We start from the raw sequence: 18,515 nt of genomic DNA on the forward strand, positions 1-18,515 counted from the left end.
CACAGACTAGTTACTATGTAAATGGAACAGATCCAATTTAAAATTTCATGAAGAATTACTCTTTATTAATATTAACACAAATAAACTTGTCTCACAAGATTAAGTTACTCTTACAAGCATAAGCACTGCAATGCAAGTGATAACTCATGGCAGTACAGACTGGTTTTCAAGTCGGGCATAAAATTAGTGACAACACCCTGAAATTAGCTGTGTATCTGATCTGGCACAGTGATTTTCACACATTTTCTTTGGACTAATCAAGTTGGTATATAAAGTATAGTAGCTGCCTTTTAGGATACCTTTACCAGTAAGTTCAGCTATGTAGTAACTGCATTTGGGGAGGCCAAAAGCCATGAGCAGTCTTCTGCCTATGATGGCATTTTCTCTCCTCACACTAACTCCCACCCTTCATCCAATAGAGTAGTTGGCTTTGGGACACTTTCCACAGTTTCCAGGTCTGACTAAAGCCACCACAAACTAGCTACATTTATTTAGAGAGCACTGATGCAGGTAAGGGACCCCGTTTTGATAGGAAGCTCTCCAAACAGTGATTAAAATGGGTCCTAGAAAGTAAACAGGAAAAGAAAATCTGAACCACTTGAGTCTTAATCTACAGAAGCTCCCAAAATTGAGACTTCACATTCTTTCAGTGGTGCTACTGGAAAAGTCTGTCTGCAGTGGAGCAATGTTATGATCATAGGCAGCATATTCCGATGCTCCAGTACTTGCCACTTTAAGCTGCTGAGCAGCATGTGTGAGCTGAAACGCTGCATCGGGATGAGCCGTGTCAGGAAGCAGAGTGCACTCCCGCTCCAGCATGTCCGCCACGCCTTTCAAGAGGTCCAAAAAGCCAAAGGCCAGAGCTGCCTTTCGCAAACGATTAAGTTCCTGCAAAGAAGGAAAACCCCTATTAAAGGCACTGTAAGCCTTTACATATGGTTTTCTAAAGGCAGGCTTATTCACTTAGAGGAAAATAACCTGAGTGATCAGTACAGCTGCTGGAAACTCCCCAGCTGCTCATGAGATAGAAAATGCTTCAGGGCTGAAGATGATAGTGGCACAACCAAACAGTTGGTTTTCCCTTGATCGCTTCCTATAAACCTCCACTTCTCCCTTTTTCCTTTTGTACACTCAGCTGTTGTACCTGCCTGTTTTGTCCGTGTCCCAGCTGGGGGTGGCCTCTAACTGAGCCTTCACAGACTCTGCTGCCTTTAACTACAGTGTCCAGCAAAATGTATATATATTGATTTCACTATAAACTGACAAGTGCTTATGTGCATTTAGGCAGGGTATTCATTCTTGAAGTCTCTGGGGCTACAATAACAAACTGCTTCAGCACTAAGCTTACAGGAGGAATAACAATTACCTCCAGCTACAGTCTAGATTATGGATTATTATGACGTGGCCAAATGTGTCTGGAATTTTGTATTTCTCTGCTTCAGTTGTATTAAAAATGTAGGAGACATTTTCAGACTCAGAATGACATCTGTGTTCCTATTCCTCTCCAGTTTATTTCTGCCTGGACAATTGCATAAAATCTGCAAAGAAGTTCACCGTGGAAGTAGCAGGGATCAAGAGGGGCACCTGTAAACATGACATGTCTATGCCACCCTGACAGAGAACGTGGTGGCAGGGAAACCAGACCCCCCCATCCCACCTTAACTTGTCTGTAAAATAGAGCCAGCACTATGTGTGTTTCTGCAGAGCCCTACAAGCCTGCACAGAACATACCAGACACAGACATGTCTGTGTCAGTATGTGCCTCTCTGTCAAATGCACCACTATCACTATGGATCAAACCTGAGCCAGCCTGAAATGCTACTTACTTTGTAGAAGGTTTGAGTTTTTTCAGGGAGTTTCCTTGCATTTCTCAAGATCTTCTGTACATCTGTCTGCAGAAAAGAAAATTTTTTTTAGAAAATAATCTTAGCAACTGCTGGGGAAGTTGCAGAAAAAAATCCTCCACTATTTATTGATAAATTATGCTGACCATTGATGATACTGCAGCTCACAAAGGCTGAAACATAAACGGTAATTATACTAAATCCAATAAACTACGCCAGATGCTACGCTGGAGACACAGCTTTCATTAACAAGCTATGCTTTCTGATTGCATTTTAATCACGACATTTTAAAGAGGCAGCGTTTATAAAAACGAAAGAAAAGCAATAAAGCAATTACATTAAACGAACAAGACAGACACAGACTCCTCTTTGCTGGCAAGATGGCTACTGCTGATCAAACCAAAGCATCAAGTCTAAAACCTGTGTCATTACCTGGAGGCCACTTGGTTTAATCCACACAGTAACATTCTGTGCATAACTGCGCTTGTTCTTGGGTTGCAAGGGAAAAGGGCTCTTATTGTCGTCCTCCCCGTAAGGATTTTCTTTTGCATCTGGGAGAAAAAAGACAATGAACAGACTTAACAAGTAAAACTTGGCAAGGTCATTCATGCAACAGTGAATATGTAAGAGTTATTCAGATCAGTGTGAGCAGTACCTGAAATGGGTCCAAGCTGTGCCATCTTCCCGAGCCATGGAAGGGGCTCAGGACCAGGTTCAAAAAGCGACATCATAAGGTTTGACTTCTTCTTGCTATCAGCTTGTGAATAGAGCATGCCATACCACTCTGGCCTATCGAAAAGAGCAAATCCCAAAGGCTGAAAATCTTCCACCCCTCTTTGCCTAGAATTTGCCTCCCTCCCACTGTGTAGAGGCCCACTATTTGCTATTTATACTGGTAGAAACATATCCACAGCTAAAAATCCACAGCTTTGTCTAGCAGTTGAGAGTTCTCTACAGAATACAGATATAAATAAGCATAATTTATAAATAAAGCATAAAATGAGCAAAGATATTTTTCAGGCAGACATCCAGCTCCATACCCCAACTGGACGACAGCCACCATGCCTTCCACTTTCAGGCTGCCATGTAATAAAACACAGAAGTTGGGGATTTTCCCGGCAATCTGATTAGCTGAATTCTCATCTTCAGTGTCATCTGTGATCCCAGGTCCCACCTCATCACCTTCTGAGGAAGAATAAAAGCAAACCAAGAGACAACGTAAGAATAAATTCAATCACACTAGTTTCATTTCCATGACACCATCCTGTGTTTTTCTGACATGGAAGAGTTAATTAATACTTTTATAGAATGAACAGCTGCTAAATGAACTGTTTGGGCAAAGTGGCACTATAATGCCATATAAATATTCCACTGCATCCTACTCACAAAACAGAGTTACCAAAAAACTGCAAATAAAACCTCAGCTTCGAAGAAACTAGAAGTGTAACGAAACGTCAGCAGGAGTGTGGCAACAAATACATGTCTGCTTCTGAACCAAAAGCATCCAGAATTTCAAGTCCTCCTCTCCTATGCAATTTGTGGTCATTATGAGAAACTTACTGTTTTAGCAGCTGGAATACAGCTGTGACTTAACTGTTAGTATCTTCAGAAGTGAAAGGCCTAGCAGGATAAGAGTGTTAAGACAGAGATGAAAGCATATCTAGAACTTTCATTCTTCTTTACCAAAAGAAATCTCACTTTCTTTTTGCTCCACTCCAAGGCCATGATAAAAGAAAAGGGGAAGTCCTTATCACAAGCACTCAGGTAGCTGTAAGTCAGTGATATGCTTAACCATCCTTGAAGCCTACACCAGTCATTTGTATAGATACATATATACTCAGCCCCAACGAGCAGCAATTAATGCTCAAGTACAACTGAGCAATCTAGTTGTGATTAAGATCAGATTTTTCACAACAACAAATCAATCCAAGAACCAATTAGATTCAGGCATTAAATATTAATCTTGCATTACATATTTCATGCCCTGTAACTATTTTTAGCTTTAAGTTTAGCATGTTTTATTAATAATGATGCTACAGGGACACTGTTCCCTCTATTAACTTTCTAAAGAATACAGTATTCAAAAAAAGGAGCTTGTGTTCAATGTTTTAATTTTAATGTAACCACATAAACATGTCTTTAGAGACATCTGGCATTTTAATAAAGCATAAAACCTGTGCTTCTAGTCTAAACCACCACAGACGTTACAAGGGAAGCTTAAAGCAGTTTTTGCTGAAAGACACAAAACTTGCTCACCTCTGTTAAGTGCAATGGGCAGCACCAAGTGTCTGGACAAGACAGGAGGGCTAGAAATGTCAGCTATATCTACAAAGCCAACAATTTCTAAATCTGTGGGGAGACAACAGGATTAAGTCAGATTTAGAAACAGCTGAAATGTATTCAGAGTCAATTTAACATTACCATTTCTTGCACCACTAAGTTTTCTGAAGCAGTGACCAGAAGTAGCACAACACAGCCCCAACCCTGACTGGGGTGTCTAGGTGTTAAGATACAAACATTCCTACATAGTATCATGACAGTCTAAGATGAAAACATAACTTTCATCACACACATACTGCTGTCCATGAACTCTGCTGCTAGACAAATACAAAATTGTGCATGTTGTTTTTTGCACTCTACACAATCCATTGCCATCTTATAAATTCAAAAGGAAAGAAAACAAAGGACTAAACCACATCTACTAGCTTCACACTGGCGTCACAGAACCTGCAGGGATTTCCATCAACTCTAGCAGGGTTAGCCCCAGTGGGGCATGTTCTCAGGACTGAGAAGACTGAGTTGTGGCTCTTGAGTTTTACACGCCCACTGGAAGTTTAAATGCAGCTCCATCTCATACAGAATTGTGCGTATTTGCTGGTAAAAGACTGAGGCAGCCATGTGCTTCATGCTCAGCCTTGTCTGATTTCCTCCTCACTTCTTGGCTGCAAGAAATATTGTATCAGGTTCGTGTCTCTCAGCCATGTGAAGGTTTTGGTTTGTGGTTTAGGATTAGCCTTTGACCAGCTCTACCCTGGCAGGGATGTAGGGAGTACCTCCTTTGCAAACTCTTCTCTACATGAAGCATGGTGACACATGTGCTCCATGCTGACACACGTTGATGTGTTTTAGCTGTGGACACACGTCCATATGTGTATGGCACAATTAGAAATTCAACGTGTTTTCAACCTGCACGGCAGCCAGAACTGGGGAGCACAGTCTTTTCCTTGACAGCCCAAGCAAAGGACGTGGCCCAAAGGCAATTTTACTGATTTTTCTCATAGCTGAACAACAAACACTTGATTAAAGCCATGGAGGAATTCAGGGGCTGAGCACACCAGACGCTTCATTACGCATTTTAATGCATACAGAACAAAATTTCCTTGATGCCAAATTCCCATCTTTGGAACGACAGAAGGAACTCTAAGACCGAATGCAACACAAAGCCTCCCTCATCAAGAGACACGGCATGCTCTTTTTCCTTGCTTTTGCTATTTTGGTACAGACACACTCATTCCTATTTAAACAGTATGCAGCTAAATAAGAAGCAATCACACCCCAAGTGAGAAATGTTTTATATCTTGCAGATTTAAAAAACCCCAAACAAATCAAGGCAATCTTGGTGGCAGTAATTTATGGGTTGCAGTTCACTTCCTTGGAAAATTTTACCACTATTGTGTCCTTATTCACATGCAAGCTGTGCACATTTTGATGAATAGAGAATAAAAAAGAAGTCTACAGGACAGATTCAGGAAATTAAATTGCCAGTAGGTCTAGAAGCTCACAAAAAAGATGTGTTTCAAGTGGCTGAGTGCACTACTGAGGAGCTGAGAGCAATTTTGATGCTACAGTTCAAACTTAATTCTTAAAGCAAAGCAGTGAACTTCAGTGTATTCTCTCCAAGAAGTGTACCTAGCCATTCACCAGTCACAGGCATGGGCTCTCTACAGCCTACCTGCTGTGTGGTGTCCACTAATGGGAGGGCTGAGAAAGGTTTTCTTTGCACAGTTGTTTTAAAAAATAACCTACTATTGGTAAGAAGTGCCAGAATGACAGACAAAGTATAAAGTCAGGGATTTCATAAATTTCAACCTTTACTTCTGCTGCCTCACTAATTCTTCTCGACTCCACTCCTAGTGGATTTCTTGAAGAAGCTTCCAGAAAGATGCTAGTTTGTCTCACCTGATAATACAGAGCTCTTCTGGTAAAGGCAACTCTAACACAAAATGCAGCCCCTTCTCAAACACAACTCTCTCAGTCTCCATGAAGCTTATGAGGGTATTCATGGAAAGCAGCCTGTGGCTGTCTTCCACAGTCTTTACACATAGAAATTGCCACCTTGAGCTTTGAAAGTCCCTCTCCCCTACTCCAACCCTATTAACAGGTGCACATGGCTGAAACAGGATGATGTTCTTGTCCCCTGGTGCCACATATACCAAAAAAGTTACACAGTCAGTGATTGATCCTTGCAGAGAGAAAGTGGGTGAAACATACAGGATAAGAGGTGGTAGTGAAAAGGTAGAAATCAAATGGATTTAAGTAAAAAAGCAGTCAAAGATTTGAGAGTTACCTGTATTAATTGCTTTAGGGATGGGGTCTATTTCCTCATCTATAATGAAAGGTTCTGGTCTGGGAAATACTTGCACATCAGATGTTAAGTGGCCGCACTTGAGAACAGCATGGAATGGTGTATAAGCCAGGTCTATTAGCTTTCTAGAACATGATCAGTTATTAAGAAAAACATAATACATACCACATGAAAATAGTTTGTCTGAAGAACACTACTTAGCTCCAAAACCTTTTTTTTTTAACTACAGTTAATTCAATATTTCTAGCATTGCTCAATTATGAAACAAAGCAGCATATTATCACACTGATGGCGAACTAATAGTAATTGTGGAAATTAGTATCTTCTATCTGTCCATCATAAACAGATACTATGATTTGGTTACATAATAATTAAAATAAATATCGACCTTAACCAGTGAAGGTCAAGATGAAAATACACTTAACAAGATCAAAAACTAAATGAGAATTAGAACACCTCATATCATCAGATTTCTTATTATACTTGTTTTCCTTTACGGATACTAACTGGAAACTTTCACAAAGGCATATTATCTACTAACCCAAACATTGACTGGACATTCTTCAGGCAAAGGGGTCCATCAATGGTGAAAATCTGCCCTTCTCCATTGTTTAAATCTATGAGCCGTTCCAGGCAGTCTAAGGAATCTGTGCTTTGAAGCTGTAAAAAATAAAGTAAAATGTTTTTGTTTTCTTTTTGCTCTCTTTTTATTAACCCGTATGTTTTCAGAAAATACACACAACAAAAGCATCCAACTGGATGCTAACATGATTTTTTGTTATCTCACTCCTTTCTGAATAAACCAACATTCCTGGTCTCCCAGGAAATGTACTCCTTATGTTGCATTTATATTAGACCAGATGCAGCATTTGGCCTGGTAACAAATAATCACAGAGTATCTTGAGTTGGAAGGGACCCATAAGGACCATCGAGTCCAACTCCCAAGACATTGCTTTATCATGCTAGATTCTGCTTCGAAAGCAGGTTCAGGCAAACAAAAATCCCAGAAGCTCTTAGTCTTCAAGAGCACAGGAATGCCTTAACTAGTATAACATATTATTGGCAAAGTTCAGTTTCCAGACCCTTCAGAATAACATAATTTTTAGGACGGAAGGCAGATATAATTATTTCTGAGAAGTTCTTAGAGAATGCTTGTCAGTTATAGAGGATTTATTTTAAACATTTTCCCAGTTATTCTGAAGTGTAAACAATGCTTCAATCCATCAGCTTAATCGAGAGGATCATCCTTGATAGAGACCCTGAAGCTGAAGTATCTATTGCATGCCTAAGTAGAAAATACTTCTGTGATGGACAGAAGAACACAGGTGTCAAGTCAAAAGCAATGCTATCAATAAAAGGAACTTTAGTCTATATAAGCTTCTTTTTAAACATTTTTATTCAACAAAATTCTAACTACTGTGAAGATTGTTAAAGCTGGTCTTGAGATTTTTCAAAGGTACCTGAAGAGAAAGAAAAGTCGCTCTTCCTTCAAAAATAGGGGAAACTGGTTTGAACACTGGCTTGGAGACTTCAAAATTTTGCTCATGCACCTTCCTACATACAGCTATTGTTGTTTTAAGTGTTGAGCATCTTTGCAATAGAAGTAATTTATTCAAGAATTTAACTGTAGATTAAGAAAATCCCCCAAAGACATTCAATGTAATTAATGCAGTAAAAGTAATAACATAAACAGGGAAATAAATATTGCATAATATTCCTCAGGGAGAAACTAATATGATTTATAAAGATTCTGATAATAATGCAATAGATAATAATAGTGCAATAATAAACTTTAAAAAAGATACTATGGTTACATTTCACCAAAGAACTAACACTAAGCACTGGAACGTCAACTCAACTTTAAAACTAAGCACAAGAACATCAAAGTATGTTTTGTGCTGACCTGATCATTAGTTCAGAGAAGACCAATAATTATCCAATGCAACAAAGAAGGTACGTGTTAAAGACATCACCTCTTCGAGATTTGCCATGCACATGACATACAACTTGGATGGGAATGGGAAAGGCAGCGGAAAGCGGTTGCTTTCACTTCGCTGGTTGTGAGTAGCTAGAGAGTGCCGTAGGGAGCCTCTGCCGATCCCCAAGCAGCCATCAGTGACAAGAACAACCTTGAATGGAAGAGGATAGATCAGCATTTTCAAGACAAGACACGTTTCTATCTGCAGAGGGCAACTATACACCAACATTTCAGTAGTCTTGCTAGCGGCATGCACTTCTATACTGAAAATGCCTGTTCACCTGGGAATTTCCTTTCCTGAGCTGTGGAAGGAATTGCAAGTAAAATTTCCAGAAACAGTTACATAAATGAGAAACTGCAGATTTAACCATTGTGATTTAAACTATGTGCACGGTAAATATACACGTCATTGTAATTAGGCAATTGCACTGAAATTTAAATTTCACCAACACGCCATGCTGTGCATAAACATGACCATTTTAAGTGTATACTAGAAGCACAGTGACTATACAGCCCAAAAAGCAGCCTGCTGCTGATGGACTCAAGAACTTTAGGTTTATTTTCAGATGGAAGATAAAGCTCATTTCTTCTGCAGAATCTAGAGGGCAACCCAACTTCCACTACAAGCCACAAAAGCCATACAGTAGGTGGTATTAACTACCCTAACTCTTTGCAAACAAATACAGCTGCAGTATGTTCACATTTTGCAGCAGAAGTATTAAAGCAAAAATATGCATTTTTCCATTCAGTTGCATGTCCTAAAGCCACTCCTTGTGGAAAATGCACTAATAGGTTATGTTGAATAATGTAACTAGACTCAGCTGAGACCCAGTCATATCCAGAGTAATAAAATAGCTGTTCTTTTCACACTGCACAACAACAGCAGGCATTATTTTTGGCTGAGAGGTAAGGAAAATCAAATCCAATTGAAACCCTATGCTACATCAGATTTGTATTCTCTCCTCATCTTCAAACTCTCTTTTACAGTCCCTTCAATTACCATCTGTACTGTTGCTCACCAGTAATGTTTTTCACTACTACAAGATTCTGCACAGTACACTCATGACTGCCTTTCATCATGTCATCACCTGAAGGTCCAGTAAAATGAGCCATGACACAAACAAGAGACCAAATTGTTGAGGTCTGCATTATGCTTGGTTTTTACATCTCATCCTCGTTAGATTATGAAGCATTGCCTAACCAATAAACATCTATCCTTTTCCTCCTTAAGGAATATTACTTGAGACATCTTCCTAGCTCACTGAGCTGCAAAATTACTGAACTTAAATCCTAACCCAAAGACCAACCGGGTCTTAAGTGCCTCAGAAAACCAGGGGCTAAAAGCAGACTTTGCTATAAGAGGCAGCAAATTCGTAAGGCTCAGAGCTGCAAGGGCTGAATGGAGCATGTGATCAGATGCCTGCCAAATGACTCGTTAGGGAAAGAAAACAGATCAAAACACACTCAGCAGTAGTCCCATGGTGTTGCTTGACACCTGGAACTCTTACAAGCCCTGGAAACCATCAGGTACTGGAGGAGAAAGGTTACAGTATGTGTGACGACACAGTTTCCAAACTGACCGAGGCTCCTGGGACAGCAGATTGCATGCAAATGAAATGCCAAGCCTGCAAAACAGTACTCTTGGGCCAGATCTTGTAATCTGCTCCACTACAAAGACACATTGGACAGGAAGCAGTCTAGTTTTTTGCTGCTGAATATTTTTTCATAAAGACTGCCTTCTGCTCATATTCCAGATATATCCAAAATACTAATTCTTTTTCTTCCTGTAGCACCAGGATGTCTGAGAGTATTCAAATTACATTTCCACTTCCATCAGCAACTTATAGGGAGTACTAAGTATATGCTAGATCCTAAGAACAGTGAAATCAGTCATACCTGGCAAGGAATCGCTGCACCCCATTCTTGCTGGACAATATTGCAAACCCCCAGCAGTGCTGATTCTAAACAGGTTTTGTCATAATCATCCATGTTACTTAGGGCTTCCTGTAAAGACAAACACGACTGTCATTGGTGGGTGAAGTATCACTACCAGGAAACACTGAAAACACTGAAAAGTTATTCACAGTCCTGTGGTAAGTCAGTATGTTTGCTTTGCATTGTAACACAGCTGTACTGCCGCACAATGCAAAGTGCTATGTTGTTACATATGACCTGCAAAGTTAAAAAAAAAAAGTTAAAAGAAATATAGAATAAATAATGAATGATATCATGAGACAACAAGGACAGCTGACTTTGAAGGAACTGTAATATTACAAACACAGCTCTTTAAGAGAAAAAAATCCTTTGCATGTCTCAAAGAAACAGTAAAGTCAAAATCTGAAGCAACGTCTAACATGAAACATTTAGCTTAGAAAATCCTCCCAGGCATCAGAGCAACTTTAACTTCTTAGGAATTCAGAAAGTAGACCGCAAGGAGCTTGTCTCAGAAAAACTCTTTGGCAGAGAGCATAACAGAATCCAAAACTCATATCCGCATCCTGTTTCCATAACCGTAAACCAGCTTTTCTCCTTAAAGTGAAAACTTCACACTTAACACAACATCATAAGAAGGGTGTAGCTGTAAAACATGCTAGAGGAGCTTGGCTGGATTCTTGGCTTTCAGAAATTCCTCAAATGAACTCCTAGGGAGGAGAAAATAAATCAAAGAGAATGCGCTGGCATTCATCTGCTAAACTGCAAACATATCAGAATATCATTTAAAATCTCTATGTCCCACCACGGACAAACCTAAACCATGGTGCCCTGTGACAGTGACATGTCATTTTGTCCTAAGATTATATATGATAATCAGATACATATTACAATTTTTACTGGATTCAGAGACTTTCAGTGACTTACTGCATTCACGTGAAATTTCCTTCTTGGACTTTATCCTTTCCGTTTTCTTCCAACTTCCCGTCACATCTGTGAGGCCTAAAATCACTTATTCTCAACCTGCTTCAACCGCTACACTCTTAAAAGCATCTTCTCTCTACCAAACCACTTAACTCAAAACCTTTCTAAATGGTCCTTTCTGCTGCATCATTTATCAAGAGCAAATCAACAACTACAGACAAAAACATGAACATCACAGAACCACTTTAAAAGCTTCATCAGGCAGCCCTTTCCTCCAGCCTCACTTTTAACTTAATTAGCCACACTCCAGTGGTTACCTGCTAAGGCACAATGTGCAAGGTAGCAAAGTGTTCCAAATGCATTGATTTCACCTATCCTTCAAATAAGGATTGTGGTGGGTTGATCTTGGTTGGGTTCACCTCCTCAAATAGCTGGTATTTCTAAACACTTTTCAAAAGAGTTAAAAATGTTCCTGGCAGCATTTTAGGAGTTAATTTCCAAGTGTTTCAAATTTCTTTTGAAAACAACATCCTGAAATCACCAATCATTCTGGAAACTACACTACAAAGGCAGCTTGGCAAACAGTGAATTCAAGTGTGCTGCCTTAAAAATGACTTGCTCGGTTGACCAAGGCTGGAGGCCAGGTGCCCCCCAGTCTGCTCTATCGCTCCCCTCCTCAGCCAGGCAGGGGAGAGAAAATATAATGAAAGGCTCCTGGGTCAAGATAAGGACAAGGAGAGATCATTCACCAATTACCATCATGTACAAAACAGACACAACGTGTCTGTCGTAAATCAGTTTAATGCGAAATAAAACCACATCTTAAATGACACCTTCACCCTGCCCCTCCCTTCTTCCTGGGATCAACTTTACTCCTGATTATCTCTTTCTCCTCCCACCGTGTGGAGCAAAGGGATGAGGAACAGGGATTGTGTTCAGTTCATCACCTATTGCTTCTGCTACTCCTTCCTCCTCAGGGGGAGGACTCCTCATACTCTTCCCCTGCTCCAGCGGGGGTCCCTCCCACGGGAGACAGCCCTCCATGAACTTCTCCAACATGAGTCTTTCCCATAGGCTGCAGTTCTTCATGAACTGTGGCACTGTGGGTCCCTCCCACGGGGTGCAGCCCCTCAGGAACAGGCTGCTCCAGCGTGGGTCCCTCACGGGGTCACAGCTCCTACCAGCAAACCTGCTCCAGCATGGGCTCCTCTCTCCGCGGGACCACAGGTCCTGCCAGGAGCCTGCTCCAGCACGGGCTTCCCATGGGGTCATAGCTTCCTCCGGGCACTCTCCTGCTTTGGTGTGGGGTCCCCCACGGGCTGCAGGTGGGTCTCTGCTCCCCCGTGGGCCTCCATGGGTGCAGGGCACAGCTGCCTCACCATGGGCTGCCCCACGGGCTGCAGGGGAATCTGCTCCAGCGCCTGGAGCACCTCCTCCCCCTCCTTCACTGACCTGGGTGTTTCACATATTGTCACGCTACAATTGCCCTCCCAAGTCCATCCGTCCGTCGCCCCCCCCCATGTTAAATGTTTTATCACAGAGGTGCTACCACCACCACTGATGGGCTCAGCCTTGGCCAGCAGCAGGTCTGTCTCAGAGCCAGTTGGCATTGGTTCCATCAGACATGGGGGGGAAGCTTCTAGCCACTCCTGCAGCCCCCCTACTACCAAAACCTTGCCACGCAAACCCAATACAAAAATAAACCACACAATTCAAGACATTGTGACAGAATGACAAGAAATCACACAATTTCAACATGATTTGGAAACATGCGTGGGGGTTTGGTATTTCTTTTAATGTTGGCAGCTTACTGCTTTTGTAAGCTCCTTCATGCACCTTACCTGAAGCGTGTTGTAATCTCTTGTAAAGGGCACCATCAACTCCCAGAGCGATGAAAACACCACCAAGGCCGTGAACTCCAGCTTGTAGTTGGTCGCCATGTGTTCAAACAGCATAGTCAGGCCGTGGACTGCCAGGTGTTTCCGCTGGTACTCCTCGGAGCCCTCCACCGACACTGGCCGGGTCATGGAGAGCGACACGTCCATCACCACCACCGTCGGCATGATGAGCTGCTCCTCTCTGCTACCGCCGCGGAGAACAGTGATCCCCTGCATGAGGAGGAAGAAAATGGCACACATGATTACTGAAGCTGCAGTTACAGAGCGATTTAATCTGGTCCTCTGACCCCCTGCGCGGTGCGGGAAGGGACAATTACCCTTTTGCCCCCCCAAACGCGTGATTTAGCACAGACTGAGTCAACAGGTCTGTTCCCGACCCACACACAGCACGTCCAGCCGGCTGTAAAGGCCTGGAAACGGCGAGCGCGGCCAGGGCTGAGCCTCGATGGGGGAAAGGGAGCAGCAGTGGCACTCCGAGGGCCGCGGAGAGGCCCGGGACCCCCGGCAGGGAGCCAGCCCTCCCTCCCGAACCTTCCCCTCAGCGGGGCCTCTCCCCGGAGCCCTCCCCCGGGGACAGCTCGGGGTGTTTCGGGGGGTGAGAGGGGGAAGGGAAATGGTGGCGCTCACCCCCGGCCCGCCGTGCCGCCATGGGTCCGTCGCAGAAACCGTCCCCCCGGAACGCCGCGGCCGAGGCGGGAAGGGGCCGCTCCCCACAGCCCTCAGCCTCCCCGCGGCGGGCAGTGAGAAAACCGGTATTTTCATCGGTAAAAGCAAGAGTCTGTAATGCTGCATGCGTTAGGGAAAGCGGTGGAGTTAGATGCGAGTATTGTGGAAATGTGCTGCCACGATAAAAAAGGACTGCTACGCCTAGAGAAGAGTTTCTGCATAAGCACCCCGAGTGGGTAAGGGGCCTCTTCTCCCTGTTACGTGAAGGTGGCCGTAAGGATGGGGGATTCAGTAAACTCTGTTGCCAAACTGTCCATCCAGACAACCGTTTGCTTTAAAATTATCAAATAATAATTTTCTAATTTCCCCGTGAGAAATCTGTTGATTGGATTTTTATGACCATTAAATCTTTGGCCAGAAATGTTATTTCTTCCTTTGTGGAGTTGCACCATGTCAGTGCCGCCGCTCGGCACAGAAGAGTGACTGAAACACCATCCTGGGGTTGCTCTGCCAACGAGGGACTGCCTGTGCACGGGGCCCTGCAGCGTCCCTCTGCCTTGGTGGTCATGTTGTGGGAGCTGAGGGATTTTTCCAGGAGACAGTGAGTTTTTAAACCTCCCTCTGTCATCACAAAGTAGACTCATGGCAGAGGCCAGCAGAGCTGCTTCTCTGGGCCTGTCAGCTGTACGAGATGCCTCAAAATGAAGGTACGTGCAAGTTGCCTTGTTTAAGTGACCACTGCTCCATGCAGAGGAGCGGTGTGATTTACCCCCGCTGCTCTCTTCTATAGCTGCTGTGAGAATGATACATGTCTCACAGTTGGTGCTTTCATCTGGTAGCTTGCAATGGAGATAATCACTTGTCCTCATACTGAGAATAACCTGGAGTAGCAGAGAAAGATATTGGCTTCAGAGATAGACCCAAATCTATACAATGCTATTTAATCTTCTTAGGGACTGCAGGTATTAAACTGGATTGGCTATTCCTCCAGTAATATGTCCTTCACACCTGACCCTCTCTTGTATTAGAACTCTGCCAGCAGAGGCATCGTGAAAATGGGATCATTTTCATCTGCCTCTCTCTGCAACAGCATCTCCCATCTGGCTGTTAAGTACCAAAGAAGCTTCCAGCACTACGCCTAACCCTCAGTACTCCTCTTGCTTTTGGACAGGATCTTTGGAAGGTAAGCTATGGAGGTTCGTTCGATTACAAACAGATCTCTTATGACTGAGACAGTCCAACCAGGGAGAAAGGAGTTGATCAGGATTTGACCTCTAAGAGAACTGCTAAACTTACAAGACTAGAGAAACAAAGAGGCTGACGGTCAGGTATTGTGAAAGGCTGGCAAGCTCTTACAGTTGATCCTAGCTTTGGATACGTTTCTGCTTGCAAAAGGTCTTTCAAGTAGGTCATTTTGGAGAGAAGTAAAGCCAGTGTTTAAATAGGAGCGTGTGCATATACTGTTCTATGTCATTCTTTTTACTCTCTTATCTTTGTTAGGAAGGGTTATTTTCTAATAATGTGCAATTTGTTATACGTATTATGCAGTTGTGCCATATGCGTGATCCTCCCAACTATTTAAAAGAAGGTAATAATGCCTGTCTTGCAAGAAATTTAGGCTGATTACTTCACTGGATGTTATGCAAGAGGGTAAGTGTGTGCATACTTGCATGAAGAGCTTATCTGAGAATGGCTTACAAAACTGTGATTCATATCCAGCTCAAAAATAATGTAACATTCCCACTCTGGGGGAAAAAAAAAAATAAATCCATAAAGAGTGATATTCTAAGGTAAAACATTCAAGCAGTGCTGAAGGGTAAATTTTGTCCAGCCTCAAATCACTCTACTCTCTCCATACAGTCACAGCTGTGGGCTCTGTCACTCTGGCATTTACAATTTCTCTCCCTTTCTAAAAGCTGTTCAAATAGTTATGCAAGATATGCTAATTATCCCCTAATAAAAGGTATGATTACAATTCCACTTTGCCAGTTCTGATTTCTGCAGAAAGGCTTGAAAAGATGTAGTCATAGAAACAAATGAATGCTCAGCACCCTCAGTTTTACTAGAACCAAGTCTTCCTCATGTTCTTCTCAAACTGAAAGAAAAAAGCTCACCATTGCTTGGTGTGTGTTCTGTGGGAGTGCAAGGCTGGAGAACCATGGAGCAGCATAGCTGGGAACTGTCAAGCTGTTTTCATCTTCCTGACGAGGTTGCTTGGGTGAATAACTGGTCTGTGAGGAGGGAGGTTTTAACAGCATGATCTTGTCTTCAGAGCGTCATCTTTTCTAGCAATTTAAAGTAGGTTCCTTGACAGAGCCATGTCCTTTCCTCCTGCAGAACACTGACCCAATAAATAATATTACAGAATAACGACTGGACTCAAGTGAAAACACAAGCCGTAATAACTCCTGGATATGGGCATAAGGTGAAATCAGAATTCAGCTCAGATTGGACTGTCTTGGCAACTCCTCTCTATTAAGCAAAACCTTTGAATATTAATCAACATAGCCTACAGTCAGAAAAGAAAAAGACTGAAACCTGAATCTAGATCTGCCTGTACTCATTTAAGTCTATTTATTGAAAAATAGAAAAGCAGTCAGTGATTTAATGTTACCCAAATGCTGGAAAGTTGCAGTACTTTATTTTTTTACACCAGATTTTCTTTTGCAGGATTCTTCACTTTGTGTCATGCAGTTTCACTCCTGATGCTAAAGATCAACGAGAATCTCCAATGGTGGATATAAGTGTAAATTACTGATCAAGAGAAGTCTTCAGTGGCTTCTGGACACGGCTTGGATTTTTGAACTTTTAGGAAATGAATTTACCACGGAGAAGGCGGCTACAACGGAACCGAATCCTTTTCTTGCTTGCCATAGTGTTGACCCTCTCTCTTTATCAGCTCCAGTTCAGCCCCTCTGCCCTTCCAGCACCACACACAACACCCCAACCCACGGACCCTGTCAAAGTGACCTCCAGGGACCTCCCCAGCAACCAGACTGCCGTAACAAGCAATGTCACAGCAACACCCAAAATAAGGCACTGTGTGTATGTGGATACTGAGCCAACTGTGCCCATCACTACATCAGTGGATACAACACCACAGCAAGAAAATGTCAGTGAAAGCTACCCAGGTGGAAAGCCACCATATGAATCTAAAGGAGAATATCCCGAGGACCTGTTCAGTGTGGAAGAACGCAGGCAAGGGTGGGTTGTACTTCACATCTTTGGCATGACATATGTATTTGTGGCCTTGGCCATAGTGTGTGATGAGTATTTTGTCCCTGCTTTGGGAGTGATCACAGAGAAGTTGCAGATCTCTGAAGATGTGGCTGGAGCCACCTTCATGGCAGCAGGTGGATCAGCACCAGAACTCTTCACCTCCCTCATAGGTGTCTTCATCTCACACAGCAATGTGGGCATCGGTACCATTGTGGGCTCAGCAGTGTTTAATATCCTCTTTGTCATTGGCACCTGTGCCCTCTTCTCAAGGGAGATACTCCACCTGACATGGTGGCCCTTATTTAGAGACATCTCATTCTACATTGTAGACTTACTGATGCTCATCCTGTTTTTCCTAGACAGTGTCATTGATTGGTGGGAAAGCCTCCTTTTACTGACTGCCTATGCCACATATGTATTCACTATGAAACACAACGTGTACCTAGAACAATGGGTGAAGCAGGAGCTGAACAAGAGGCTAAATGCTGTGCAGGCAGCATCAGCAGAGCATATACGGAAGGTTGGTGTCCTTATTTTCAGAGGGCAAGTTGGAAATAATTCATTCTAGCATAAACCACAAAGAAAAACTGCATCTCCTTCACAAAGTGCATATTCAAACAAAACCTCAGAATACAGGTACTGGTCAATAATTATGGTTATAAAATGAGGGAAATGCAATCTAGATAGTAGAGGTTCTAAGAAATTACAGAACACCACTAAAAGGGAGTTCTACTGTTGCAATTACTAAAGATACCAGTTGTGGTTGCTTATCTACTTGCAAAGACTTGTGTGGGATTTTGCTTACTCAGTTATTGTAAAAGAGTTTAAAAAAAACAAAAAAAAAACCCAAACCAAAACACTTTCAGGAACACATTCTTAGTCTGGGAATAAGATCGGACAATTCTGTTAAACAGGGGGAAAAAGGCTTCTGGTAAGAGGCTCTGTCCAGTTGCAGATGAGAGATGTTGGAGGAAATTCTCTTTTCCCTTTCTAAAGGTAGGTGTGTTGCTGGGACTCTGGTGGTATCACGCTGGTGGTATCACTTGTTACCCAATCTGCAGCACAGAAGGAGATCTGGCAGCCTCTGGCGACCATTGCCACCTCTCCCAGTCAGCATTTGGCAACAAGATCGAAATGTCCAAAACCATGTCCGTGCACTGGCCGTGGCTGCGTGTGCTCAGAGATGATTCTGTAGGCTGCTGGTGCTCAGACAGGGAGTTTTGTGGCTGTAACTACCTGCACCAGATTTGAGACCAGGGCCCTTCACTCCTTGTCTTTTGAAGGAAGAGTTGACTGCTTACACAAAGACAGTATCTGAAGGTGTCCCCAGTGCCAGTTACACTTTCAGACTAGCAGATCTGACCATGGTCTCTAGAACACTTGGGGCTTTGTCTTCCTGAGTGTGCCTGCCCACTTCTTCCACCTCTGTCCCTCCCCAACTCTCCTGATGCCTCTTTGTCCTCTTGACC

At 42.8% G+C, this 18,515-nt stretch overlaps 2 protein-coding genes across 6 annotated transcripts in view; one reads left to right on the plus strand and one right to left on the minus strand.

Annotated features, from left to right (window-relative positions):
• Nucleotides 1-18,515, minus strand: part of INTS14 (integrator complex subunit 14) — a 19,951-nt gene continuing 1,436 nt past the window's right edge. The window contains exons 2-13 of one of the 4 annotated variants that reach the window (XM_074917277.1): nt 15,942-16,168; nt 13,105-13,371; nt 10,304-10,411; nt 8,403-8,558; nt 6,971-7,089; nt 6,412-6,554; nt 4,101-4,193; nt 2,885-3,029; nt 2,500-2,633; nt 2,277-2,395; nt 1,827-1,892; nt 1-888 (exon numbers count right to left, since the gene is read on the minus strand). In XM_074917277.1, the coding sequence (XP_074773378.1) occupies nt 637-888; nt 1,827-1,892; nt 2,277-2,395; nt 2,500-2,633; nt 2,885-3,029; nt 4,101-4,193; nt 6,412-6,554; nt 6,971-7,089; nt 8,403-8,558; nt 10,304-10,411; nt 13,105-13,371; nt 15,942-16,085 (1,746 nt within the window). In that variant the 5' untranslated portion in view covers nt 16,086-16,168 and the 3' untranslated portion in view covers nt 1-636. Of the gene's footprint in view, nt 889-1,826; nt 1,893-2,276; nt 2,396-2,499; nt 2,634-2,884; nt 3,030-4,100; nt 4,194-6,411; nt 6,555-6,970; nt 7,090-8,402; nt 8,559-10,303; nt 10,412-13,104; nt 13,372-13,478; nt 13,716-13,788; nt 14,525-15,941; nt 16,169-18,515 lie in introns of those variants that run through there. The other 3 variants (XM_074917275.1, XM_074917278.1, XM_074917279.1) reach the window with 3 other exon arrangements.
• Nucleotides 14,852-18,515, plus strand: part of SLC24A1 (solute carrier family 24 member 1) — an 18,083-nt gene continuing 14,419 nt past the window's right edge. Inside the window, exons 1-3 of one of the 2 annotated variants that reach the window (XM_074917274.1) lie at nt 14,856-15,010; nt 16,498-17,031; nt 17,410-17,566. In XM_074917274.1, coding sequence (XP_074773375.1) covers nt 16,643-17,031; nt 17,410-17,566 — 546 coding nt within the window. In that variant the 5' untranslated portion in view covers nt 14,856-15,010; nt 16,498-16,642. Of the gene's footprint in view, nt 15,011-16,497; nt 17,567-18,515 lie in introns of both variants that reach the window. The other variant, XM_074917273.1, reaches the window with a different exon arrangement.

This window comes from Athene noctua, chromosome 13 (genome assembly GCF_965140245.1).
Source record: "Athene noctua chromosome 13, bAthNoc1.hap1.1, whole genome shotgun sequence".
In the NCBI taxonomy this organism is placed as follows: domain Eukaryota; kingdom Metazoa; phylum Chordata; class Aves; order Strigiformes; family Strigidae; genus Athene; species Athene noctua.